Source organism: Hoplias malabaricus, unplaced genomic scaffold (genome assembly GCF_029633855.1).
Source record: "Hoplias malabaricus isolate fHopMal1 unplaced genomic scaffold, fHopMal1.hap1 scaffold_120, whole genome shotgun sequence".
In the NCBI taxonomy this organism is placed as follows: Eukaryota; Metazoa; Chordata; class Actinopteri; order Characiformes; family Erythrinidae; genus Hoplias; species Hoplias malabaricus.
Genome location: NW_027101044.1, coordinates 57,414 through 85,288, shown reverse-complemented (window position 1 = coordinate 85,288; position 27,875 = coordinate 57,414). Strand labels below are relative to the sequence as shown.

The following is a 27,875-nucleotide window of genomic DNA, read 5'->3' as shown; positions in this document are numbered from 1 at the left end:
CTGAAGGGGATCTAGAATTACAGGCTCTTCAGGCAAGCCCAGCAGCCGCACATGTGCTGTCACTCATCTGCCGTCCACACAGTCCACAGAAACAGAGAGAGACGGAGTGGTTCAGCAGGGTTCCCTCCTCCTGATTGGAAAACTGTCTTTGAACGGTGTTATAGTCCAGTTTCTGTCCGTTGTTCCAGAGCCAGGGGCTGACGGCGGCTGCTGAAGACAGAAGGCCATTAGTGAAAGAAGGAAGGATGGCTGGAAAAGCGCTGGTGGCTCTCTGTGTGCTGATGGCTTCTATGGCTCAGGTAAGAACAACTCTTTCCTTTCTGTAAAAGTGCTGGTGTTCCTCAGGGCTCAGTCTTGGGCACTAACACATTTTGGCTTAGTTGCGTTATTTATTGCATAACTTGAGCTGTAAATCACAGATTCTGTTTTATAGATTTCAGCATTCGTTCAGATTTCAGTCCCAGTTCTAGGCTTGAATAGATCTTCTGTAGTGATTTGTTGCACGACCGAACAATTGTAACCCACCACCTTCTAAATTCAAGCGTGTTTCAGAGTAGTTTGTCCTCCTCCTCTGCTCAAACATGGCCTACCCTTTTGAGACAGCACTAAATCTTAGATCATTTCTACGAGGATTTGATTTAGTTCTGAATCACACACACCTCTCAACTCATGCCAAAACTATTCAGTGATGCTCCATTTCTCCAGAGAACCCATTTTCACTGCTCCACAGACCAATGTCGTGGGACTTACACCGCTCGACACTGAGTATTGTAAGTTTAGACGTGTGTGTGGCTGCGCTAGATGAAAATTAACCAAGGAATAATGCCTAGTTACATTTTTAAAACTTAGTAATCTGGTGATACAGCGTTTAGGAGGTGCTCGGAGCCCCATGACCCAGGCCACATCTGCTGAACTCATCTATCCTTGTACATTAGAGATCGTGTTCAGTAATGGATTGCTCACTTCCTTTGTTTTGAGTGAACTGGACTGACGTTGGCCATTAGAGCTCTTCAGCGCTCTCGGACTCTGGAAGTGCTGGGTCTAAACATGGAACACTGCTGATTAATCGGATGATGAAAGCTAATCAGTAATTGCAAAAGCAGATGGTTTGTTCTCTATCCCGACGTTACGGTTTGTGCTGCTTCCAACATGTCACCAATGCCTTTATGGAGTAGTGAACAAATGGGGACACGATCAACGCGTCAGTATTAAACACAATCAGGTGTGTGTTTGTCATGAGACGCAGAGAAATGAACGTTTTGAGAGAGGGATTCTTTCGTTCGTTGGATAAACAACAGACAACTGGCCTGTGGTGATGACTGTGGCTTTTATGGGTCAGATTCTGGAAGCGTTTTCATCAGATGGCTGTGTGATTGTGTGTGTGTCAGGAGTTTTCCAGTGAGTGATTTCCACTACCACTCTGTGGGGCAGTCGAACTGTGTCCTCTGGTGTGATAAAGCACCCACCTGTGTGTTTGGCGATGTCTGATCTTACGCTCTAGACTCACTATTAATACAGCACAGAACTGTACTCCGTTCACTCTTATTGGCCGTGATTACGGGCTGCAGTGTTGTCGCAGTTGCACTGATGGTATGTGTCATTTGCTGAGTGGATTGAATGCGGATGAAAGAAAGAAATACGCAGCGTGTCAGGAGGCAAAAATACATCAAAGCATTCCAGCAGTGGGCACGCCGCTATCCGATTTCCTGAAGTGTTTAAGAGTCCAGCACCGAAGACCCATCCGCTTCATTGTCGTGATTGTTATTAGGTGTTAAATATGAGTTTCATAGCTTTAATGTGTAACATAAGTGTCATTCTCCCGCTCTTTTGTCGTTTTATGGATAATATTAGTATTAATTTCGCTACGTTCACGATCACAAACATCGTAATCACCACCTTTAAATCGTCTAAGTTTTGAACTCACACGTACTTTTGGACACAATGTTTTCCCAAGAACAGAACAAGTCCATCACAGTCTGCAGCGCTTTTTCTTGATGGAGCTCATAACGAAAGAAGTTTATGTTTTGCTGAATAAAATGACAATTGTAATTTATATTTAATAAAAAAATGCACGGTGGCGCAGCAGATAGTGTCGCAGTCACACAGCTCCAGGGGCCTGGAGGTTGTGGGTTCGATTCCCGCTCTGGGTGACTGTCTGTGAGGAGTGTGGTGTGTTCTCTCTGTGTCTGTGTGGGTTTCCTCCGGGTGACTGTCTGTGAGGAGTGTGGTGTGTTCTCTCTGTGTCTGCGTGGGTTTCCTTCGGGTGACTGTCTGTGAGGAGTGTGGTGTGTTCTCTCTGTGTCTGTGTGGGTTTCCTCCGGGTGACTGTCTGTGAGGAGTGTGGTGTGTTCTCCCTGTGTCTGCGTGGGTTTCCTCTGGGTGCTCCGGTTTCCTCCCACAGTCAAAAAATACACGTTGGTAGGTGGTTTGGCGACTCAAAAGTGTCCGTAGGTGTGAGTGTGTGTGTTGCCCTGTGAAGGACTGGCGCCCCCTCCAGGGTGTATTCCCGCCTGAATGAATGAATGTGGGAGACGCTCTCACCCAGAGTTTCTTACAGTTTTTAATCACGTATCAGATGAAGGTGAATGTAGTGTTAAGAGCTTTGATGATGGACTCTAACTGTAGAGTCAGGGAGTTGCCAGAGATCAGTGATGTTACCCACTGCAGTAAACTATCATCCATAAACTAAAGCCACTTGAGTTCATAACGTTATTAAGTCACGATTGGCCATGCTTATCCTCATCCTGTATGCATCCTTTGATCCGGAGGCCCTCTGTGCTGCTGGCTATGGGTAGCACTCAAGTATTTTAGCCATGTGTGACACCTGGGACAGCTTAGATTCCCTCCACAGATGCCTGAGGCAATACTCACCCCATTCCCAGTCTGCCGGGAAGTCGCAAAGCTCCGGTCCTAAGGGGAAGGTACCATTTCCATGGGAATACTGCAAACTGAAAGGCCACTCACTGGAGCTGAATGCCTGCAGGCCTGGTCTCTTTGATAGCCAGAGATGGCGGCCAGCAGCTGTTCCCAGATGCTTTTTCTTGATGCCGTTTGTCCAGTGCCGTAATCCTGCTGCGGAAAGAGCAGGCCAGCACCCAGGGACCGTGAAATCACGGACAAATCGGTCCATAGTGCAGCCAGTGTTGAGTTCACGCTCGTTGGAAACAATCACTCGGGCCAGCTGGAGGGTGTCCGATTCATGGGTAAAATCTCTTCCTCCTCACTGACCCTCCCCAGGCTTAAAAGCGGTGCCAGAAATCAGGGAATAGTCAATATGCTGCAGACAGCTGAACCGTGCATACACGTGACGTTCCAGTGCTGTGCAAAAGTCAGAGACCACTTTTTGTTTGTTTCGTTTCACCTTTAAACCGACAAGTTGTTCACTTTCAGAGAATGGTTCTTAGATTTGACATAATTCACTTTAATGTGGGGGGGGGGGGGGTGTCAAAGGAGATGGTGGAGTTTCCAGAGGTAGAGATAAAATAAAAAAAATGATTAGAAATGCAGATAGTATCAGATGGTACCACTTTAAAATAAGACTAAAGTTATGTAGGTTTATAAATGGTTTTAAAACCTGTTTATTACGTGATTATTAATTAGGTTGTAAACACATTAAAAGGTCATTAAAAATCATTTGTAACACAGAGAAAGGAGGTGCGACAGTGACCTCTTTTTACTGAAAATGTCAGAGAACTTACTGAAAATTTCAAGATAAAGATGAAGAGACGTATAAAAAGACACTTTATTAAATGGTTAAACATATTAACAAATATGTGCTGAATCTGACGGGGTTAATGTCGACTGATGGAGCAACCCTCTCTCACACTCACTCGTGATATAGTCACATTTATAGGAGACTGTAGTCGCATATTTTCGACATTTTATGCGACAGTATCACAATCATAAGTGTGTGGGTAATTACCATAAAAACACTCATATCAGTGCCCCGAGTTATACAACAGTAACACAACAACTCCTCCTCGATAAGGCGTCTTTACCATCTGTTAAAACCACTGTCTTATTTTTATTTATGGAAAATATAACGTTACTACACGGTGGCGCAGCTGGGAGTGTCGCAGTCACACAGCTCCAGGGGCCTGGAGGTTGTGGGTTCGATTCCCGTTCCGGGTGACTGTCTGTGAGGAGTGTGGTGTGTTCTCCCTGTGTCTGCGTGGGTTTCCTCCGGGTGACTGTCTGTGAGGAGTGTGGTGTGTTCTCCCTGTGTCTGCGTGGGTTTCCTCTGGGTGACTGTCTGTGAGGAGTGTGGTGTGTTCTCCCTGTGTCTATGTGGGCTTCCTCTAGGTGACTGTCTGTGAGGAGTGTGGTGTGTTCTCGCTGTGTCTGCGTGGGTTTCCTCCGGGTGACTGTCTGTGAGGAGTGTGGTGTGTTCTCGCTGTGTCTGCGTGGGTTTCCTCCGGGTGACTGTCTGTGAGGAGTGTGGTGTGTTCTCCCTGTGTCTGTGTGGGCTTCCTCTGGGTGACTGTCTGTGAGGAGTGTGGTGTGTTCTCCCTGTGTCTGCATGGGTTTTCTCCGGGTGACTGTCTGTGAGGAGTGTGGTGTGTTCTCCCTGTGTCTGCGTGGGTTTCCTCCGGGTGACTGTCTGTGAGGAGTGTGGTGTGTTCTCCCTGTGTCTGCGTGGGTTTCCTCCGGGTGACTGTCTGTGAGGAGTGTGGTGTGTTCTCCCTGTGTCTGCGTGGGTTTCCTCCGGGTGACTGTCTGTGAGGAGTGTGGTGTGTTCTCTCTGTGTCTGCGTGGGTTTCCTCCGGGTGACTGTCTGTGAGGAGTGTGGTGTGTTCTCTCTGTGTCTGCGTGGGTTTCCTCCGGGTAACTGTCTGTGAGGAGTGTGGTGTGTTCTCTCTGTGTCTGCGTGGGTTTCCTCCGGGTAACTGTCTGTGAGGAGTGTGGTGTGTTCTCTCTGTGTCTGCGTGGGTTTCCTCCGGGTGCTCCGGTTTCTTCCCACGGTCCAAAAATACACTTTGGTGGGTGGATTGGCAACTCAAAAGTGTAGGTGTGAGTGTGTGAGTGAATGTGTGAGTGTGTGTTGCCATGTGAAGGACTGGCGCCCCCTCCAGGGTATATTCCTTACTAGCACCCAGTGATATTGTCGCATAAAATGTCGAAAATATGTGATTACAGTCTCCTATAAATGTGACTATATCACGAGTGTGTGAGACCGATGGAGACAAATGAGGTCAGTATCCGGCAAGATCTGAGGTTTAACAGTAGATGGATGTAAATTCACTATTTGTCATACAACCGGTCACTGCCCTTTCTATCTATGTGTTATTACTGATTATTAAATCTATTAATGTTTAACAACATGATTAATAACTATAAATAAATATATTTTAAAGCATTTATTAAACCTTTATAAGTGTAGTCTTATTCTAAAGTGGTTCCCCGATAGTGGAACTTGATTCAAAATCTGGTCCCGATCTATCGCTATGAGAACAGCTCAACACTATGGGTCTGCAAGGATGTGGAGCTGTCAGGAAGGGGTGGAGCCCAAATTTAATTCAAGATTAATTAGATGCATGTGACCAAAATAAAATAGCGAATAAAGTCGTGTGAGAGCGAGTGGTGGGAGCTCTGTCGGTTGTGAACTATGGCGTCTGTTACTATTTTCTCTTCAAAACTGTTGGACGGGACACTCCCCACTAGAGATAATAATGGAGATTAGACATCTGCTGCAGGGAAACATGGACACGGTCTAAAATTAGGAGTGCTGCTGTAACAAAAGCACGACTGCTATATGCGCTTTAAAGGAATGGGGGACCAGAGTGACCTCCAACACAACGAGGTTCTGACTGGGTCCTGGAAGAAGCAAAAGGAATGGAGAGAGAGAGAGAGAGAGAGAGAGAGAGCCCCTCTCTGACCCCTTCACCTCACACTGTCCACCTGGCATTTTTAACTGACCCCACTCTGGTCAACACACGTAGGGATGAATAATCACAAATACACAGCAGATCTTCAGCCAAACAGGAGCAATTCAGGGTCTGTGTGAGCTACATGTTCCTAGCAGTAAATACTGCATTTTTGTTTGTTTGTTTGTTTGTTTGTTTTTAAGAGAGAGGAAATAAACAAGTAAACATTCTTGCCACTACTGAGGACTTTGGCACTTTTTCATGAGGGAACACAGTTCTGTATTTTTATAAAACATCTCTAACCTGCTTTGGTCAAAATACCACAAAGATCAAAACTTGTCTTAACAGCGCTGTTCCTTTAAATGATAATGAGCCGCTCGCTGTTCACCCCGACCCCGAGCGCACAGCAGTGAGGAGCGAGGAGCAGAAGCTCTGGTTTTTAGCCGTTTTCACTCTGTTCTCTTTCTTCTCTGTTGTTTTCCTCAGTGCTCTTATTTCTCGGCACTCGTTGTGTCTGTTTAGTTGCGTTTAACCTCGTATTTGCGCTCGCACATAAACGTCCTGCGCTGTGATTGGATAGCCACAGATGAGGGGGCGGGACAACTGTGAAGGGCCTAGACTAAATTACTTGTTTTAATTTCATGTTTTCTGACCTAGGCATCCCACAAAAAACGGTCTGGGTTGTTTTGTTTCACAGTGTGTGGGTTGGAAGGCTGTAGATATACACATTAATGTGCGCATGCTCTGAGGAAGGGAGTTTTTCATGACATTTCCCCTTTAAGAAGATGCCACTTAAACCTAGTCCCTTGAAGGGAATTGCCATGAGTCTACAGTGAATCATTTCACTTTAAACCACTCACAACTCACAACTGATTTACAAAAGAACTATATCCTGAGACGGGTGGCTCCCAACATCCCGTGTTGTATTTTGTCTGATTAACAGTGTTGAGACACCATTTGGCATGAATTTCCAGATTGGACACAGCTATAACCCCCTGAGAACATTAATTTAATCAACACTCTCCCAGTCTCCGCTCCAGAAATGAAGCAGAATCACAGTCCATTAGTCGTGCCCCACCCCCCCGCAGCAGAACCACCTTTGGTATGGGCCAGTTGACCCTGACACATGTGCCTTCTTCGGAATGTCTTACTCTAGTAAAAGTGGGGCTAAAAGGGGTTAAATGCAAGACAAGAAGAGTGAGCAGCCAGGCGTGTTCATATGCTCTGGACGAATTCCAAAAGCCTAATTAAGCTCACATATGCTCGGGGATTCATGATGGGCTCCAGATCATTGTCATTTGAGCTATTTAAGCTATGATACTTAGAGGATGCACGCTTGGAGCATGGAGGCAATATGTGATGAGGAGAAGGTTAAAAGTGTTTTGGGCGATGGTGCTGGAGTAGCGCTGTACTGAATTATTTGGTGCTTTCCCTGCTCTAACACAGGCGATCCAAATCATCAGCTGGTCAAAATACCACAAGGATCAAACACAACAGAAGCATTCCTCCACTATCTAAACAGCCCTGTTTAGAACGGCTAGTTTCAGCGCCTGTTCCTTTAAATGATAATGAGCCGCTCGCTGTTCACCCCAACCCCGAGCGCACAGCAGTGAGGAGCTCTGGTTTTTAGCTGTTTTCGCTCTGTTCTCTTTCTTCGTTTTCTCCGTTTTCACTCACTGCTCTGTTTGTTTTTCTCCATTTAATCTCGTCATTGCACTTTCACATAAACACAGGTCCAGCGCAGTGATTGGAGAGACTCTGACAAGGGGGCGGGGCACTTCTAAACTCGCTTTGTTTGTGTTTGTCTCCAGCATAACTCATGTCGTGATCAGGCACTCAAGCTAAGAGTAATCCTCATACATGTGAACATGAAACTGATTGCCGCTGAACTAAATCAAGGAACTTCTTCCGCTTCCTGTGAGTGCCCTGGGACAGTGACCGTCTCTGCCACGTCTGGGATTAGAGCCAGCGCATTCTGAAAGCGCTCCACTGTGCCGTGTGAGAGGTTTTCATTCACAGGATCCTGTGTCACAAGGAAGGCGTCTGTGAGCCTGAAATGTTGGCGTGCATAAGAAGTTGGCACTGCCCTCACTGGGGGGCATCAGCAATTGGGTCAAAGCAGCCAGAGGTCAGTCAAGCAAAGGTGCTGCCATTCGCTCCATGAGGAGCGCAGTTGTTTTCAAAGGAGCCAATCAGAAGTCAGTTTCTTACACTGTGGTGATTTATGCGGCTTTCAAGTGGTCTTGGTTTTATGGGAAATATGAGGCGCCACTTTAATAAGGCCCCTCCTGCATTCGGATGACCGTACGTCCTCGTTTTCCTGGACAGGTCCTCTTTTTTTCAATGTGATCGATCAATTTCACGTTGATGTCATGGTTCACTTCTACAGTCAACACACATTTACTGGGTGTGGATGTACAGGGTGGGCCATTTATATGGAAACACCTTAATAAAATGGGAATGGTTGGTGATATTAACTTCCTGTTTGTGGCACATTAGTATATGGCAGGTGGAAAACTTTTCAAGATAGGTGGTGACCATGGCGGCCATTTAGAAGTCGGACATTTTGGATCCAACTTTTGTTTTTTCAATGGGAAGAGGGTCATGTGACACATCAAACTCATTGGGAATTTCACAAGAAAAACAATGGTGTGCTTGGTTTTACCATAACTTGGATTGGTCGTCGTGGGCCAGTTGAATGGTCCCCAAGGTCTTAGACTTTTATCTTTGGGGTCATCTGAAGGCAATCGTTTATGCTGTGAAGATACGAGAAACCTGAAACTATGGATACTGGAAGCCTGTGCTAGCATTTCTCCTGCGGTGTTGCTATCAGTGTGTGAAGAGTTGGAGAAGAGGGTTGCATTGACAATCCAACACAATGGGCAACACTTTGAACACATTTTATAAGTGGTCAGAAACTTGTAAATAACTCATGAACGAATAAAGTTACGTTAAAACCAAGCACACCATTGTTTGTCTTGTGAAATTCCCAATAAGTTTGATGTGTCACATGACCCTCTTCCCATTGAAAAAACAAAAGTTGGATCCAAGATGGCCGACTTCAAAATGGCCACCATGGTCACCACCTATCTTGAAAAGTTTCCCCCCTCTCATATACTAATGTACCACAAACAGGAAGTTAATATCACTGACCATTCCCACTTTATTAAGGTGTATCCATATAAATGACCCACCCTGTACACAGCTTTAAATACGTCTTTCCCAGTGCCACTACTGGTCTAAACAAACCTGCTTCTACATTTACCACTGGTCACTTTAATTACATACTGAATATGGAACTAACAGCTGAGTCACCAAACAAAGACCTTTCTCCCCACTCACATTGCCACACTACATTTAAAATTCCTGTCTGATGTAAGTTAATGTTTATATAAATACTGTATTTTTATTTTTGTTTTGTATGTACTGTATATTTACTACTGTGAGGGGCTCTGTACCTAAGAAACACATTAAACTGGTGCAAATAAAGAGGGCAGGAAGATTGTGTCGTTTGTTGATACTCTCTTCGGGTCAGACATAGTCAGACAGAGGGGCTTTTTTCAGCACTCTGTCACATTAGTTGATTAGCACTTCCCAAGGTAAATATTCACACTCCTTTCTAACTATACACAACCTTCTCTTTACACTCTCTCTCTCTCTCTCTCTCTCTCTCTCTCACTCTCTCTGGTGTCTGATGGTTTATAACAGCACTGACAGTCTGTGTTTGCTGTTGAACACTTCCAGGGTGAAATATTCCTAGCCTTCATTTACAGACAAGCAAACTATCCTTGGACTCACGTCTGAGAGGAAAGGCACCTTCTGAGCTTCATTGCCACATAACCAGACGTCTGAGTGTGAGTGACTGGGTGAGTGTGTGAGACTGTCCACAGGTGTGTGTGTGTGTGAGTGACTGGGTGAGTGTGTGAGTGACTGGGTGAGTGTGTGAGACTGTCCACAGGTGTGTGTGTGTGTGTGTGAGTGACTGGGTGAGTGTATGAGTGACTGGGTGAGTGTGTGAGACTGTCCACAGGTGTGTGTGTGTGTGAGTGACTGGGTGAGTGTGTGAGTGACTGGGTGAGTGTGTGAGACTGTCCACAGGTGTGTGTGTGTTTGAGTGACTGGGTGAGTGTGTGAGACTGTCCACAGGTGTGTGTGTGTGTGTGTGAGTGACTGGGTGAGTGTGTGAGTGACTGGGTGAGTGTGTGAGACTGTCCACAGGTGTGTGTGTGTGTGTGAGTGACTGGGTGAGTGTGTGAGTGACTGGGTGAGTGTGTTAGTGACTGGATGAGTGTGTTAGTGACTGGGTGAGTGTGTGAGTGACTGGGTGAGTGTATTAGTGACTGGATGAGTGTGTTAGTGACTGGGTGAGTGTGTGAGACTGTCCACAGGTGTGTGTGTGTGTGTGTGAGTGACTGGGTGAGTGTGTGAGACTGTCCACAGGTGTGTGTGTGTGTGTGTGTGAGTGACTGGGTGAGTGTGTGAGTGACTGGGTGAGTGTGTGAGTGACTGGGTGAGTGTGTTAGTGACTGGGTGAGTGTGTGAGTGACTGGGTGAGTGTGTGAGTGACTGGGTGAGTGTGTTAGTGACTGGGTGAGTGTGTGAGTGACTGGGTGAGTGTGTGAGTGACTGGGTGAGTGTGTTAGTGACTGGATGAGTGTGTTAGTGACTGGGTGAGTGTGTTAGTGACTGGGTGAGTGTGTGAGTGACTGGGTGAGTGTGTTAGTGACTGGATGAGTGTGTGAGTGACTGGGTGAGTGTGTTAAAAAAAAATTAAAAGACTTTAAAGAATTTGCGTCTGTTCGTTTCTCTACTAATTTCATTTCCCATCACACCACTTTGCATTAGGACCCCATTTGGAAGTCCTCTTTAAAACCCACCCAAAAACCAAAAGAGAAAGACCACCCCCCCTCCAACCATCTCCCTCCCCCACCCCGAACCTCACCTACAACTGTTCAAACACTGCAGCTGGTCACAGGGTCAGACCACAGGCAGCAAACTGTCAGAGAAACATGCTCCACAAAGCACTAAAACTTGAGGGAAGTGAGCAAATGTGGGCCCTAACACAGCATGGATAATTGATAAGAATGCAAAGTAACTAATATCTAAACTGTTAAAGTCATCAGCGGACCACCACTGAGCCCCACCATGGAGCCCCCGCCTGGACCACAGACAGGGACAGCGTTTATATTTGTATTTGCCACAAAATAGAGTTTAAAATGATAGTAAAGATAATTGATTAAATGAGATCATCCTATTATTAATCATTAATAAGAAGATTATGATTCCTCTGCATCAGAGATTTAGATGAATTTATATCAAAATGAAACGTGTGCATCTTTCTGAAGTTTAAATACTGAGGTGTCCAGCTGTTTATATTAAACTCCTGTCACGTATCTGTCACGGGAAGCGTCTGGGTCTGAGGCGTGAGTGTGTGTGGGAGTCTAGGTGTTTGTGAGCGCCGCAGTGGGGAGGAATGCAGGTTGAGCTAAGATTAGTCAGCTCTAACTCCTCCAGCGAGTGTCTGACATTGGTGTCATTCTGAAGGGCTGCTCTACAGCGTGCCGTAGTGCCATCAGCACCTCCAACACCAGCAGCTCCAAACATTTCACTCAGCCAGCTCATGCACAGCAGTGCTGTATACATTTTGTCTGGAACTGAATTAGGACAGAGTTCCTGATTCCAGCTGGAATTTACCGCCTGGTATTAAAGCTGCACCATGTAACTTGTGGATTTGGAGACCTCTCTGGTGAACATGCGTAACTGCACACAACATCCATGTATGGTTCTTTATAGATCCTGTGGCCAGGAGGAAGAATCTAATGAACCTGCTGGTTGTGGATAAATGAGAAGTGTCCACTGAGGTGTGTGTGTGTGTGTTTGTATGTGTGTGTGTGTGTGTGTGTGTGTGTGTGTGTGTGTGTGTGATCTATAGCAGCTGTGTGTGTATATTTTTTAAGAGCTGTGTGAGTGACATTAATACACAAAGACGTAAAACATAGTCCAAAACTCCCTACACCCTCCCTCATGCCTGACTATGTAAGTTTTCATAGTGTGACTCACAGTGGGGCACACACACACACACATACTTCACGTAACTTTAACCTCAGTAACAAAACAGAAAACGTTTAGGTCTCAGGACAGTTTTTAAAACACAAAAAACACACATGAAACCACACACACACACACCATATTTGAGTGTGTCTTTATCTCATGCCTCAGTACCTCAGATACTTCTTTCAGTTTCACTAATCAATGTTAATAGACAGAGATGAGTCTCTGAGTAACTGAGTAACTGTGGACTGTTTCTACTGAAGTTTTAAAGGGAAAATGGTCACACCACGTAACGAGCAGCTGCTGTTTCCAAACGGAGTAAAACAAATCCCATTTTTCCTGACAGAAGAGTGACAGTATCCTATAATTCCTGCTTTATTCTCCTCGCAGCAGGTGAAGATGCGGAGTGTCTGTGGGAGTGTGTGTGCGGTTCAGTTGCGTGTAGTTGATTCAGAGTTTGACCTGTGAACTCTGTCAGGTGCTGTGTGGGACTGAATGGAGTGTGTGTGTGTGTGTGTGTGTGTGTGTGTGTGTGTGTGTGTGTGTCAGTGTGGCAAGCCGTGGGCGGAGAAAACTGAGCTCATTCCTCCAGAAGACAGCTGTGCCAAGTGTGCCGAACGTGCATATGATTGTGTGTGTGTGTGTGTGAATGCATGCGTGGGTGGTTGGAAGGAAATATACGTGACTGCATAGACACAAGTGTGCTGGATACAACATTAACAGCAGTGTGGAGCTGAGGGAAACCGCCAGCTGCAGCTGAATATTGACGTTCAGAACAGTGCACTGAGTCTCTTAAGGATTTCTCAGTGCATTAATGCAGCGTTCATATTTCTGATCTGTAATTGCTCTGAAATGAGACACAAAGGGATGCCCAATGGTCATAACTCTGTACTTTCTGATTCCCAGGGTTTTCAGGCACATTTTCTGAGCACACAGTACCATGGGAAAGAGGCTGATCACTGTGTGAATTTTCTATATGTAATGTTTCAGTGCACCTTGAATAAACATTATCAATATTACATATAATCACTGTAAGATCCAATTCTCATATCTCCAAAAACACTACTGTACAAGAGAAGGAAACCTCTTCCTTAACATTGTGTAAGATAATCTGACAGCACGGAAACCTAAGTCATTTTGAAACATTGTGTTTTGGCAGATTGTCAAGTGAAAATGGTAAATCATTCATTCATTGTCTGTAAACCTTATCCAGTTCAGGGCGGCGGTGGGTCCAGTCACCCGGAGGAAACCCACGCAGTCACCGAGAGAACACACCACACTCCTCACAGACAGTCACCCGGAGGAAACCCACGCAGTCACAGAGAGAACACACCACACTCCTCACAGACAGTCACCCGGAGGAAACCCACGCAGACACAGGGAGAACACACCACACTCCTCACAGACAGTCACCGGGAGGAAACCCACGCAGACACAGGGAGAACGCACCACACTCCTCACAGACAGTCACCCGGAGGAAACCCACGCAGTCACAAAGAGAACACACCACACTCCTCACAGACAGTCACCCGGAGGAAACCCAAGCAGTCACAGAGAGAACACACCACACTCCTCACAGACAGTCACCCGGAGGAAACCCACGCAGACACAGGGAGAACACACCACACTCCTCACAGACAGTCACCGGGAGGAAACCCACGCAGACACAGGGAGAACGCACCACACTCCTCACAGACAGTCACCCGGAGGAAACCCACGCAGACACAGGGAGAACACACCACACTCCTCACAGACAGTCACCGGGAGGAAACCCACGCAGACACAGAGAGAACACACCACACGCCTCACAGACAGTCACCCGGAGGAAACCCACGCAGACACAGGGAGAACACACCACACTCGTCAAAGACAGGCACCCGGAGGAAACCCACGCAGACACAGAGAGAACACACCACACTCCTCACAGACAGTCACCCGGAGGAAACCCACGCAGACACAGGGAGAACACACCACACTCCTCAAAGACAGGCACCCGGAGGAAACCCACGCAGACACAGAGAGAACACACCACACTCCTCACAGACAGTCACCCGGAGGAAACCCACGCAGACACAGAGAGAACACACCACACTCCTCACCGACAGTCACCCGGAGGAAACCCACGCAGACACAGAGAGAACACACCACACTCCTCACCGACAGTCACCCGGAGGAAACCCACGCAGACACAGGGAGAACACACCACACTCCTCACAGACAGTCACCCGGAGGAAACCCGCCCAGACACAGGGAGAACACACCACACTCCTCACCGACAGTCACCCGGAGGAAACCCACGCAGACACAGGGAGAACACACCACACTCCTCACAGACAGTCACCCGGAGGAAACCCGCCCAGACACAGGGAGAACGCACCACACTCCTCACAGACAGTCACCCGGAGGAAACCCACGCAGACACAGAGAGAACACACCACACTCCTCACAGACAGTCACCCGGAGGAAACCCGCCCAGACACAGGGAGAACACACCACACTCCTCACAGACAGTCACCCGGAGGAAACCCGCCCAGACACAGGGAGAACGCACCACACTCCTCACAGACAGTCACCCGGAGGAAACCCACGCAGACACAGAGAGAACACACCACACTCCTCACAGACAGTCACCCGGAGGAAACCCGCCCAGACACAGGGAGAACACACCACACTCCTCACAGACAGTCACCCGGAGGAAACCCGCCCAGACACAGGGAGAACGCACCACACTCCTCACAGACAGTCACCCGGAGGAAACCCACGCAGACACAGGGAGAACACACCACACTCCTCACAGACAGTCACCCGGAGTGGGAATCGAACCCACAACCTCCAGGTCCCTGGAGCTGTGACTGCGACACCTACCTGCTGGCAAATCATATAATAAATAATTAAATAACAAATAAATAAATAACGTCAATATATTACTGATTTTTAAAATATTGTTTGAATTATTTGAATGCACTTATTATAATTTATATAAGTTAATTATAATAAATTCATTATAATTAATTATCATACGTATTGTGAGTGTAAATGACATGTTCAGTGCATTCAAAATATAATAGAAAGGTTTCAGAGGCACTGTTTTCTGCTGTGTTTTATTGGTGTGTAATTGTGTTTAACAGATTATGAAGAAGTGTAAACCCCTCATTAACTGTGGTTAATGTAAACCTGTAAATGCCCTGCAGGTCCTGAGCAGCTCCGAGCTGAGCCCAAACGGCCTGAACCCAGCCGTGCTGTTTCCATGGCAACAGAGAAGTCCAGGTTTGGGCCGAGTAAAGAGGGACTGGATCATCCCCCCCATCAGGGTCTCGGAAAACAGCAAACAGGTCCCTGAGTACCTGGTCCAGGTGAATCATTCAGGTTCAGATACACTCCCAAGATACATTTACACAAGAAAACCTACAGGTGTCAGTAATGATGAGGACTTTACTAATAAGAAATAAACAAAATATTTGTGTGAATTTGCATATTATGTAAATTATGCATGGTTATGAATTATGCACAATATTCAAATTAACTAAAAACCAAAGTGGGTGGAGCTTATAGGATCTTGATGGTTGAGGGTCTGACCTGAGGAATTCTGTCTCAAACTCAACGTGTTTCGCTTGGTTATAGCGCCACCATCAGGCCGATTGAGCTGATTCCTTGCACCTGAGTAGCAGGAAGGTTTACTACCTGTTGACCAAGTATCAAGTCTGTAGGCCGTACGGTTTGGGCTGCCCATCGCGTTTCGTCAGAGAAGAAGAAGAAAAAGAAAAAGAAAAAGAAGAAGAAGAAAAAGAAGAAGAAAAAAAAGAAAAAGAAAAAGAAGAAGAAAAAGAAAAAGAAAAAGAAGAAGAAGAAGAAGAAAAAGAAGAAGAAGAAAAAAGAAAAAGAAGAAGAAGAAAAAGAAGAAAAAGAAGAAGAAGAAAAAGAAGAAGAAAAAGAAGAAGAAGAAATAGAAGAAGAAGAAGAAAAAAAGAAAAAGAAGAAGAAAAAGAAAAAGAAGAAGAAGAAGAAAAAGAAGAAGAAGAAGAAGAAGAAGAAATAGAAGAAGAAGAAGAAGAAAAAAGAAAAAGAAGAAGAAAAAGAAGAAGAAGAAAAAGAAGAAGAAAAAGAAGAAGAAGAAGAAAAAGAAGAAGAAGAAACAATAAAACAATAATTGTACACTAATAATACAATTCTTCTTCTTTTTCTTCTTTGTCTATTTTCGGCTTCTTTATTTTAATAAAAGAGAAGAGATTTGAAAAACTTCATGTTCATAAAGAAAATAAAACATGAAACTTCTGACGTGGGCGGCACGGTGGATTGGAGACTCAAAAGTGTCCGTAGGTGTGAGTGTGTGAGTGTGTGTGTTGCCCTGTGAAGGACTGGTGCCCCCTCCAGGGTGTATTCCCGCCTTGCGCCCAATGATTCCAGGTAGGTTCTGGACCCACCGCGACCCTGAACTGTATAAGGGTTACAGACAATGAATGAATGAATGAATGAATGAACTTCTGATGTGGTGCCTTAACCCTTTTGGAAAGCTGTGGAGAGTAATGCTGTTGGTGTGATGTTTGTTAATAAAGCCTTTAGAGGGCAGCAGTGAGTGATGTTTGTTTATTTGAGCTCAGGTTGTTTCTGTCCTCAGCTGAAGGACAGCTAAGAAACATGACACACCTAATTAATCAAACAAATTAAACTGTAAATAGATTGATGTAATGACCACGTGATAAATGTATGTCCGTATCGACACGTGTCTACATCTGTGCTGCTTCCTAATGAGCTGCTGAGCATGTGTTTTTAACGCTCTCCACACTTCTCCTCGCAGATTAAATCAGACAAGATTTTCACCGGGGAGGTGATCTACAAGCTGGAGGGCCCCGGGGTCAACCAGGAGCCCAAAGACTTCTTCGAAATTGATGATAAAACAGGATGGATCAAGAGCAAGGTGCCCCTGGACCGAGAGAAGTACAAGAGCTTCACGGTGAGTCGAGGGCCGTAAATATCCGGATGGCCCTCTGAGCTGTCCTCTTGTAAAAGCGTGTGTGATGCAGCAGCCGTGTGTTAGCAGCTGTTTCACGGTGTGTGTGCTGAGTGTTTTAGATGGAAACAACACGCTGCAGATGCTGCACAGCCCTTACAGAGACCTTCAGCCAGTGAAGAGTTGAATAAGGATCTGAATCGTTTGTTTAACTCATGAATAACTGGACATCCCTGGTCTAACGACACGCTTTGTTTAGAAAGACCCCACTATTTTTTAATACATAACCTTGACAAAGCCTTGGCTGAGCATTTCCACGGTCAGTCCCTGAGCTCTCCGCTCTACAGTCTCCCTGTGCAACAGAACTGAAATCTCCTCTGATTTCTGAGAAACGTTGAATGAGCAAAGTCAATCTCTGCTGACCCCTAGAGCAGGGAGTCTGAAATTACTCCCATCCCCTGAAACTTAACGCCAAACCACAACTGATGGAGCTGACATCTGGCTCGAACCCAGAGTCCAGTCTGTGACGTCCCGGCTGAAACACAGGGAGGTTTTGCTGTGCTTAAGTGGAGATAGACGTGGGGACAGAACAGAACAGAAATTAGTTACTAGGGCGATGACCGCAAACATAGAATAAATGTATCATAATCTTTGCATCGGCCACATTTATATTTTTTGTTTTGCCGTGGCCTAATGGTTAGAGAAGAGGGCTTAGGGCTGAAAGCTCATTGGTTCAATTCTCATGAGCAGCTGGAAAATTGGGGACAGTGGCAGTGAAGGAACAGCACTGTCCTCCTCCCTCAGTCCACAGCTTGAGCAAGGCACCAAACCTATAGTTATTTTCACAGTAGGTCTGGAGCCTACCCAGGTGCACGGCAGGAATACACCCTGGAGGGGGCGCTAGTCCTTCACAGGGCGACATTCACTCACACATTCACTCACACACCTACGGACACTTTTGAGTCTCCAATCCACCTACCAACGTGTGTTTTTGGAGCGTGGGAGGAAACCGGAGCACCCAGAGGAAACCCACGCAGACACAGGGAGAACACACCACACTCCTCACAGACAGTCACCCGGAAGAAACCCATGCAGACACAGGGAGGATACACCACACTCCTCACAGACAGTCACCCGGAGGAAACCCACACAGACACAGGGAGGATACACCACACTCCTCACAGACAGTCACCCGGAGGAAACCCACGCAGACACAGGGAGAACACACCACACTCCTCACAGACAGTCACCTGGAGGAAACCCACGCAGACACAGGGAGAACACACCACACTCCTCACAGACAGTCACCCGGAGGAAACCCACACAGACACAGGGAGAACACACCACACTCCTCACAGACAGTCACTCGGAGCGGGAATCGAACCCACAACCTCCAGGCCCCTGGACCTGTGTGACTACCTGTGTCTACCTGTGTGACTGCGACACTACCCTATTTCCATGAATTAGTTTACACCTGTTATATGTGTTTGTTTTCAGCTCAAAGCCTTTGCACTGTCCCCCAGTGGAGAACGATTGGAGAACCCAACCACCATCGAGATTTATGTTCTGGATCAGAACGACAACAGGCCCAGCTTTATCCAGGAGGAGTTCATCGGCGCCGTGCCGGAATTCTCCATCCCGGGTAAAAACAAAAACGCAAAACAGTAAAAGTGCAGTGAATGAAGCATAAATGTGACAGAAGAAGGAACTTAGTTTACGGAAAATGAACGAATGAATGAATGTACCTTTGGAAGTTTGTTTGTAAAGAAGCTCATGAACTTCTCACAGACTGTAGGCTTATTAACCCCTTCATTATCCTGGCTGTGTTGCGTGCCCAGGTACCTCGGTTCTGACCGTCTCAGCGGTGGATGCCGACGACCCATCCACAGATAACGCAATGCTGAGCTACACCATCGTGGCGCAGGAGAGTTTCCCCCCCTTCAGCATCAACAAGACCATGTTCGGCATCAACAACGAGACGGGGGTCATCTACACACGAGACGTGGGACTGGACCGAGACGTACGTTCAATTAATAATATTTATGACAGTAATAAATGTTACTAATGTTTTTAAATATTTAGTACTTACAACCATTTTAAATGTTAATAAATATTTGTGTAATGTCTCAGTTAATCATAACGTAACGGTAGAAATCTGCATTTTTCATTCTCCTCCAGGTGGTGCAGTCCTTCCGACTGACGCTGCAGGTGGCTGACATGTCCGGACAGGGTCTGACCAGCAGCGGCCGAGCCACCATCCACATCACAGACATCAACAACCACGCCCCTCAGATTCAGCCCACAGTGGTATTTATCCTGAGGGAAATCATGTCCAACATAGGAGTTAACACACACACACACACACATACAAACACACAAACACACATAAATACACACACATATATATATACACACACACACACAAACACACATAAATACACACAAATACACACACACACACATAAATACACTCACACACACACATACACACACACACATAAATACACACACACACACACACACATACACACACACAAATACACTCACACACACACACACACACACACACATAAATACACACACACACACACACACACACATAAATACACACACACACACACACACATAAATATACACACATATACACACACACATAAATACACACACACACACGCAGTAGCAGCAGCAGTTGCCTTATCATCATCATCATCATCATCATCACTGTCTATACATTTATTTGAACGTTTATGGATTAAAAGAAAGAATAAATAAACAGTTACATTAATTTAGAGGAGAGGAGAAAAGAGGAGAGAGGAGACCTGAATACGATTGTTTATAAATTGTCAGTGTATTTCTTGCCAGTGAAATTAAACTGAGACAGTATCTGTGGTGTTTTATTTCTGAGCGAACACAGTGTGAACCCCTGTCTCTCCCGTCTCTCTCCCGTGTCTCTCCCGTGTCTCACCTGTGTCTCACCTGGGTTACAGTACAACATGTTTGCGATGGAGAATAAAGTGGGAGTGGACATTGGCCGAGTGAACGGCACTGACAAAGACCAGAAGAATGGAGAGAACTGGAGGATCAGGTACTCCATCATCAGAGGAGACACTTCTGGAAACTTTGCCATCAGGACAGACCCCGTCACCAACCAGGGCATCGTCTACATAGTGAAGGTAAAGTAACCCTCACCGCACAGCAGCGGAAAACATAGAGGGAAGGTGTGATCAGAAATGTACTGTAACGTAATCACCCAGGGAGCAGTGTTGCCATCTACTGGTCAACTGTAAATCATCCACGACCAAACATTTGTGGACCTTTTTCGTTTCCGAAATTTGTGGTTTTTATCGGTAGTTTGTTGCTGTTTTCTCCATGAACAGCTGCTACTCTTCTGGCATGTTGAAATATTGCTGTGAGATTTTGATGGCAAACCTCGGGAGGAACCAAGGCTCACACTGGGGACCTACCCTCCTCTGGTCAATCTACCTTTAAATAATTGACAAAAAAGAAAGGACTCTGTACATCACATAGGTCTGCTGTTATACTCAAGTGTACAGATATAACCACAGTATATATAATGTTTATAATGCAATGATGATGAAGATATTATTATTATTATTAGTAGTAGTAGTAGTGGTAGTTAAGAGTCCATGAATCGTTGGGCAGCTAGTCCAAGGCAAGTGGCGTTAGCTAGAGTGTGGGCAGCTAGTCTGAAGCTGGAAGCAGGAGGAAACCCACGCAGACACAGGGAGAACACACCACACTCCTCACAGACAGTCACCCGGAGGAAACCCACGCGGACACAGGGAGAACACACCCCACTCCTCGCAGACAGTCACCCGGAGGAAACCCACGCAGACACAGGGAGAACACACCACACTCCTCACAGACAGTCACCCGGAGGAAACCCACACAGACACAGGGAGAACACACCCCACTCCTCGCAGACAGTCACCCGGAGGAAACCCACGCAGACACAGAGAGAACACACCACACTCCTCACAGACAGTCACCCAGAGGAAACCCGCGCAGACACAGAGAGAACACACCACACTCCTTACAGACAGTCACCCGGAGGAAACCCACGCAGACACAGAGAGAACACACCACACTCCTTACAGACAGTCACCCGGAGGAAACCCACGCAGACACAGAGAGAACACACCACACTCCTCACAGACAGTCACCCGGAGGAAACCCACGCAGACACAGAGAGAACACACCACACTCCTTACAGACAGTCACCCAGAGGAAACTCGCGCAGACACAGAGAGAACACACCACACTCCTCACAGACAGTCACCCGGAGGAAACCCACGCAGACACAGAGAGAACACACCACACTCCTCACAGACAGTCACCTGGAGGAAACCCACGCAGACACAGAGAGAACACACCACACTCCTCACAGACAGTCACCCGGAGGAAACCCACGCAGACACAGAGAGAACACACCACACTCCTCACAGACAGTCACCCAGAGGAAACCCGCGCAGACACAGAGAGAACACACCACACTCCTTACAGACAGTCACCCGGAGGAAACCCACGCAGACACAGAGAGAACACACCACACTCCTCACAGACAGTCACCCGGAGCAGGAATCGAACCCACAACCTCCAGGTCCTTGGAGCTGTGTGACTGCGACACCTACCTGTTGCGCCACCGTGCCGCCCATGATATGATCAATACAATACAATATGATCAATATGAGCCACCGAAAAATGATAAACCTCTTGGCTCTGTCTATACTCAGATAAAAATAGTAATCGCAAAAGTAAGTGCATTGAACTGACGGCAGCGCTCTGTAATGAGCGTCAGTCAGTGACACAGTTAAATATTCAATATCGGTTTTAAAATCATAATTTTTATTGAAACATTTTATATTGCGATATATATTGATATTGAATCATTGTCCAGCCCTAACGTGTGAACAGAACTAAAGAAGCCCTGAATTTGAAGCGGTGATTACCGTTCTAGAGAGAACGTTTTCTCTTAGTAGTTATTTTATGATATTTAAGGGACCACATCTGTCACGTAAAGCCTAAGTACATTTCCCACAATTCCCTCCTCTCTCACTCAGCCTCTGGACTACGAGTCTAAGTCTGAACATCGGCTGACGGTGAACGCGGAGAACGACGTTCCTCTGAGTATTAAAGCCCCGTATGAACAGACCAGCACAGCCACGGTCACCGTCCGCGTCCTGAACGAAAACGAGGCTCCACGTTTCCATAGAAACCCTATACAGGTGTCCTTTCCAGAATCCACTGCTGCAGGTACCATCCTGGCCTCAGACATCGCCCATGATCCTGACAACGCCAAGCTCAGGTACGAGCAGCTTCACAGATGAGCACCTCTCAGTCCTGATTGATGGGTTATATCAGTCTCTCTCTCTGCTATGAGACTGAGAATGAGTTTTTATTTAACGGAGAAGCCTCTGAGACCTCCCGACAGGACTCACCTTCCTCTGTTTAAACTCAGGTTTGAGATCACACATGATCCTGAGAAGTGGTTGGCGATTAACCGCGAGACCGGAGAGATATCAGCCAGAAAAAACTTCAACATCCGCTCACCGTACGTGAAGAAGAACAAATACACGGCGCTGGTCAAAGTCACTGACCTCGGTGAGTGTCCAGTACAGATTATTTCACATAGGTTTACTTCATATCCATTATGTATATTTGCACATGTGGATATATATGTGACATTGATGCTAACGTATTATTCTAATCGTTATATTAACATTCAAACACGTGTTCAGCCGTATGGGGTAGACCTGGTTTAAAGGTCTTTACTTATTCATTCATTCACTGTCTGAAAGCGGTCGCGGTGGGTCCAGAGCCTACCCAGAATCAATGGGCGCAAGGCGGGATCACGCCCTGGAGGGGGCGCCAGTCCTTCACAGGGCGACACACACTCACACATTCACTCACACGGACAGAGTGTGACAGAGACACCTCCTGCTGCTGCTTTAAATCAGTCCATATTTCCTATAGATTACTTAATGGCTACTACACAAAGAATTCTTTTGTAAATACTGTGTTTATTCTATTGTCAAAAGACGCAGGACTGAAGTGTGAGTTCAGTTTAAATGGGTTATTCGTCGTGTGACTGTCCCTCTCTTCTCTCAGACGCCGGAGGTGTCTCAGCCACTGCGTCTCTGGAGATCTCCCTGTGGGAGACCAATGATTTCCCTCCGGTTCTGGTTCCTGTGAGTGGAATCGTGTGCAGTGAGTACAGAGAACCGGGTCGGCTAGGCCTGCTGCTGACCGCTGTGGACGAAGACCTCTCTCCCCATGCTGACCCCTTCAGCTTCTACGTGGCTGACACTGACATGGCTGCCAACTGGACCATCATTCCTCTCAATGGTAAACAAAAGAAACCTAGGCTCCGCACCTGTCCATAGGAACGTATACGTATCTGGGAATGGGGGGATGATATTGTGCCCAGTTTGTTTTTGTTTATGTTGTTTCTCATGTTCAGAAACCCATGCGGTGCTGCAGCCTCTGATAGACATAGATCGAGGCGAGTTCTCCGTCCCCATCACTGTGTCGGACTCTGGATCTCCTGCCCGCTCCTCCAACGCCCTGCTCAACGTCACCGTGTGTCCGTGCGACTCAGCCGGACACTGCAGGACCTACACAGCTGCGGCCATCTTCGGATCAAAAGTGGGCATCAGTTTCCTCGCCCTCATGATCATCGTGTCCTGCGCTGCTCTGCTGCTGAGTGAGTCATTGAAGAATCCATTACAGGAAAAGTCTACAGTTATTGTTTTGTTATATATTTGGCGTTAGATCAAAATAGGAAACCCATGCAGACACAGAGAGAACACAACACACTCCTCACAGACAGTCACCCAGAGGAAACCCACACAGACACAGGGAGAACACACCACACTCCTCACAGACAGTCACCCGGAGGAAACCCACGCGGACACAGGGAGAACACACCACACTCCTCACAGACAGTCACCCAGAGGAAACCCACACAGACACAGGGAGAACACACCACACTCCTCACAGACAGTCACCCGGAGGAAACCCACACAGACACAGAGAGAACACACCACACTCCTCACAGACGGTCATCCAGAGGAAACCCATGCAGACACAGAGAGAACACACAACACTCCTCACAGACAGTCACCCAAAGCATGACTCCAACCCACAACCTCCAGGTCCCTGGAGCTGTGTGACTGCGACACCTACATGCTGCACCACCATGTCGCCCCCAAATCCTACTTAGTGTTGCTTTAAATAATCACATATATAGTGCCAGTGTGTATTTATTTCGACTCTCCCCACTTCGCAGTGGGGCAGGTTAGAGCAGGACTACACACAGCACTCGTCCTGAACGGCTCGTATCCAAAGTGACTAATGTTACAAGTCTTTCACAATGACATATTTACAAAATACACCCCCTTTGTTAAACGCTGTGTGTGTTTGTGTGTGTTGTCCAGTCTTGCTTATCCTGGCTGTGGCTGTGAGGAGCTGCACCTCTCGAAGCATGAGGAAAGGAGGTGGTCTCCTGGTGGGAGAATCAGACGATGACGTGCGGGACAACGTCTTTAACTACGACGAGCAGGGAGGAGGGGAGGAGGACGAGGTGAGAGTGAAATCAGGCGCTGAGAGCACTGACGCTGGCATAGCATGACTGTCTAGGTTTTTAGATAAAAGTCAAACCAGAAACATTCATTCATTCATCTCTTGTAAACGCTTTATTCTGTTCAGGGTTGTTTTTGTGTCCAGATCAGGGTACCAGTCCATCACAGGGCATCACACACTCACACATTCACTCACACCTGTGGGCAATCCACCTACCAATGTTTGTGTTTGGACTGTATGAGGAACCCGGAGGAAACCCACGCAGACACAGGGAGAACACACCACACTCCTCACAGACAGTCACCTGGAGGAAACCCACGCAGACACAGGGAGAACACACCACACTCCTCACAGACAGTCACCCGGAGGAAACCCACGCAGACACAGGGAGAACACACCACACTCCTCACAGACAGTCACCTGAAGGAACCCCACGCAGACACAGAGAGACGCCCACATATTGTTCCTTTAACCCAGTTAAACACCTGTGTTTTGGTTATGAACCAAAATAAAAAGATGGAACATGTTGCAGAGATGGGTCAATGACTCATCTGTTTACCTGAGAGGGGAACTGAACCCAGATCAGCAGTGTTACCTGAGGCATTTCACCAATGACTGTGTGTGGCTAGTTTGGCGAGGAAATTAGGTCACACGTGACAGTGGTTTACTTGAGCCTCAAGTTGAGTAATGTCCAGTCAGAGCCATGTGGAGACAGAGAGGTCCAACTGAGCAGTGGACAGCAGCAGGTGGTGAGTGCTGAGCACAGGGCAAACGTGAGTCAAAGCCACGCTGAATTAACCGGGGGGATTCATCCAGACGACTACAGCCTGACAGACTGGGAACCTCTTTAACTTCCACCTCCGTATGAATTTTGTGTGTCAGATAAAAACGCAGACCCAATTTTAAAGGGCCTTTGTAGATCGAGCCCTTCTTTTTTCTGCATAATTCAGCAGAACCTTACATTTTCATCACACAGTACACAGCAGTCCAGCGATTCTGAGCTAAATCACTTCAGGGCATTGAACCAAGACACTGAATCACTAGAAAAGAATCGCTTCCAACTCCTCTGCTCTCTTCCAGGATGCCTTCAACATTGATCTTCTGAGGACCCCTGCAGACATGGCCCCTCCTCTGGAAGCCGTCGTCCCCCCAGGCTCTGGCCTTCCAAAATACAAACAGCCGCTTAGGAAAGACGCCCCCTATAACCTGCCCTCGCCGAGGCATCCACGGAAACGCCCCTCGAACCCCACCGACATCGAGGACTTCATCAATGATGTGAGTGAGATACAAGTGGCACAGACAACGCCAGCCAAACACTACACCCTACACTCTCAGACAAATTCACTCACACACACTCACCCAGTCACTCACACACTCACCCAGTCACTCACACCTGTGGACAGTTTCACACACTCACCCAGTCACTCACACACTCACTCACACCTGTGGACAGTTTCACACACTCACCCAGTCACTCACACACTCACCCAGTCACTCACACCTGTGGACAGATCACACACTCACCCAGTCACTCACACCTGTGGACAGATCACACACTCACCCAGTCACTCACACCTGTGGACAGTTTCACACACTCACCCAGTCACTCACACACTCACTCACACCTGTGGACAGTTTCACACACTCACCCAGTCACTCACACACTCACTCACACCTGTGGACAGTTTCACACACTCACCCAGTCACTCACAACTGTGGACAGTTTTACACACTCACCCAATCACTCACACCTGTGGACAGTTTCACCCAATCACCCAGTCACTCACACACTCACCCACACACTCACACCTGTGGACAGTTTCACACACTCACCCAGTCACTCAGACACTCACCCAGTCACTCACACCTGTGGAGAGTTTCACACACTCACCCAGTCACTCTCACACACACACACCTGTGGAGAGTTTCACACACTCACCCAGTCACTCTCACACACACACACCTGTGGACAGTTTCACACACTCACCCTGTCACTCACACACTCACCCACACACTCACACCTGTGGACAGTTTCACACACTCACCCAGTCACTCACACACTCACCCAGTCACTCACACCTGTGGAGAGTTTCACACACTCACCCAGTCACTCTCACACACACACACCTGTGGACAGTTTCACACACTCACCCTGTCACTCACACAATTGTGGACAATTGTCCCCGAGTAGACACCACCCCCAAAACCTTTGCTATTTTATATGCTATTTCTCACATTCCCACTCACACACTCCACAAGGGGGCGATGTTGTCCATACCTCCCACTGCTAAAAAAAAATGAATTCAAACCAACATTCTGCCTTTGCTTCTACAGCAATTTCACAGCAATTTCTGTTCCATGTCTTTCCTCTCAGGGCCTGGATGTTGCCGATAACGACCCTAACGTGCCTCCGTACGACACGGCTCTGATCTTCGACTACGAAGGAGACGGTTCCGTGGCAGGAAGCCTGAGCTCCATCGCCTCCCTGGGCTCCGACGAGGACCAAGACTACGACTACCTCAACGACTGGGGGCCGAGATTCAAGAAACTGGCAAACATGTACGCCGCAGACTAGCTCCCGGTCACTCGTCCCCAAAGAACAGGATTTAATCATCCCCCGTCTGAGAGACTTGGGGCTGCTGAAGTGACCTCTTGCTGATGAGGACGGGAGGGTGTGTGTTTGTGTGTGTAGGTGTGTGTTTGTGTGTGTGGACCATTTCTCAAGGTACTGCTAGACTGAATTTGAGTGTGTTCGTATTCCCCTCTGGTGCACGTCTCCGGTGTATTGGCGCGAAAGGTCGCGGCTGTCTCGTCAGAGACCGTGCATGCTGTTTCTCTCACGGATCAGTGAGTTATTTCTCCACTCCGAGGATGAGCATCTGGCCAATGGCAACGGGTGTTGACCAACCTCACTCTCAAACACCAGGAGGCAGCAGAGGACCATCAGTGCATACTAATCAGAGACAAGACCCAGGTTCCTAAAACCTTCATAACTCACAGATTAGAGTCATTTAAACGCCTCGACTGTTTTGCTTTATGTCCAAAAGTTTCAGTAGATTCATTCTCTCAGCTCCACTGACCATGACAGGAGAGCTTTATCGTTCTACAGTTACAGACTGTAGTCCATCTGTTGCTCTGCATACTTGATATGCCCCCTTTCCCCTGTTCCTCAGCGCTCAGGACCCCCACAGAGCAGGTGTGATGTGGTGGTGGATCATTCTCAGCGCTGCAGTGACACTGACGTGGTGTAGAGTGGATCAGACACAGCAGTGGCTGCTGGAGTTTTAACTATGCAAATTACATGAGACGAAGAATCTTTTGCTTTGTAGTCGGTAAATGAACCACTTGATGGCTCCCCTAGGTATAAAAAATGTGCTTTATAAATTGATTTAAGGTCTCTTGGTGTCAGA

General features: G+C 47.0%; 1 protein-coding gene across 1 annotated transcript in view; it reads left to right on the top strand.

Annotated features, from left to right (window-relative positions):
• The window catches only part of LOC136684320 (cadherin-15-like), a 33,779-nt gene extending 6,739 nt beyond the window's left edge, over positions 1–27,040 (top strand). Inside the window, exons 3-16 of the mRNA XM_066659136.1 lie at positions 189–299; positions 15,107–15,268; positions 16,711–16,866; positions 18,361–18,505; positions 18,702–18,883; positions 19,042–19,170; positions 19,851–20,036; positions 21,945–22,189; positions 22,343–22,485; positions 22,993–23,229; positions 23,345–23,587; positions 24,321–24,466; positions 25,546–25,740; positions 26,840–27,040. Coding sequence (XP_066515233.1) covers positions 189–299; positions 15,107–15,268; positions 16,711–16,866; positions 18,361–18,505; positions 18,702–18,883; positions 19,042–19,170; positions 19,851–20,036; positions 21,945–22,189; positions 22,343–22,485; positions 22,993–23,229; positions 23,345–23,587; positions 24,321–24,466; positions 25,546–25,740; positions 26,840–27,040 — 2,481 coding nt within the window. The remainder of the gene's footprint in view (positions 1–188; positions 300–15,106; positions 15,269–16,710; positions 16,867–18,360; positions 18,506–18,701; positions 18,884–19,041; positions 19,171–19,850; positions 20,037–21,944; positions 22,190–22,342; positions 22,486–22,992; positions 23,230–23,344; positions 23,588–24,320; positions 24,467–25,545; positions 25,741–26,839) is intronic.
• The last annotated feature ends 835 nt before the right edge of the window (positions 27,041–27,875 follow it).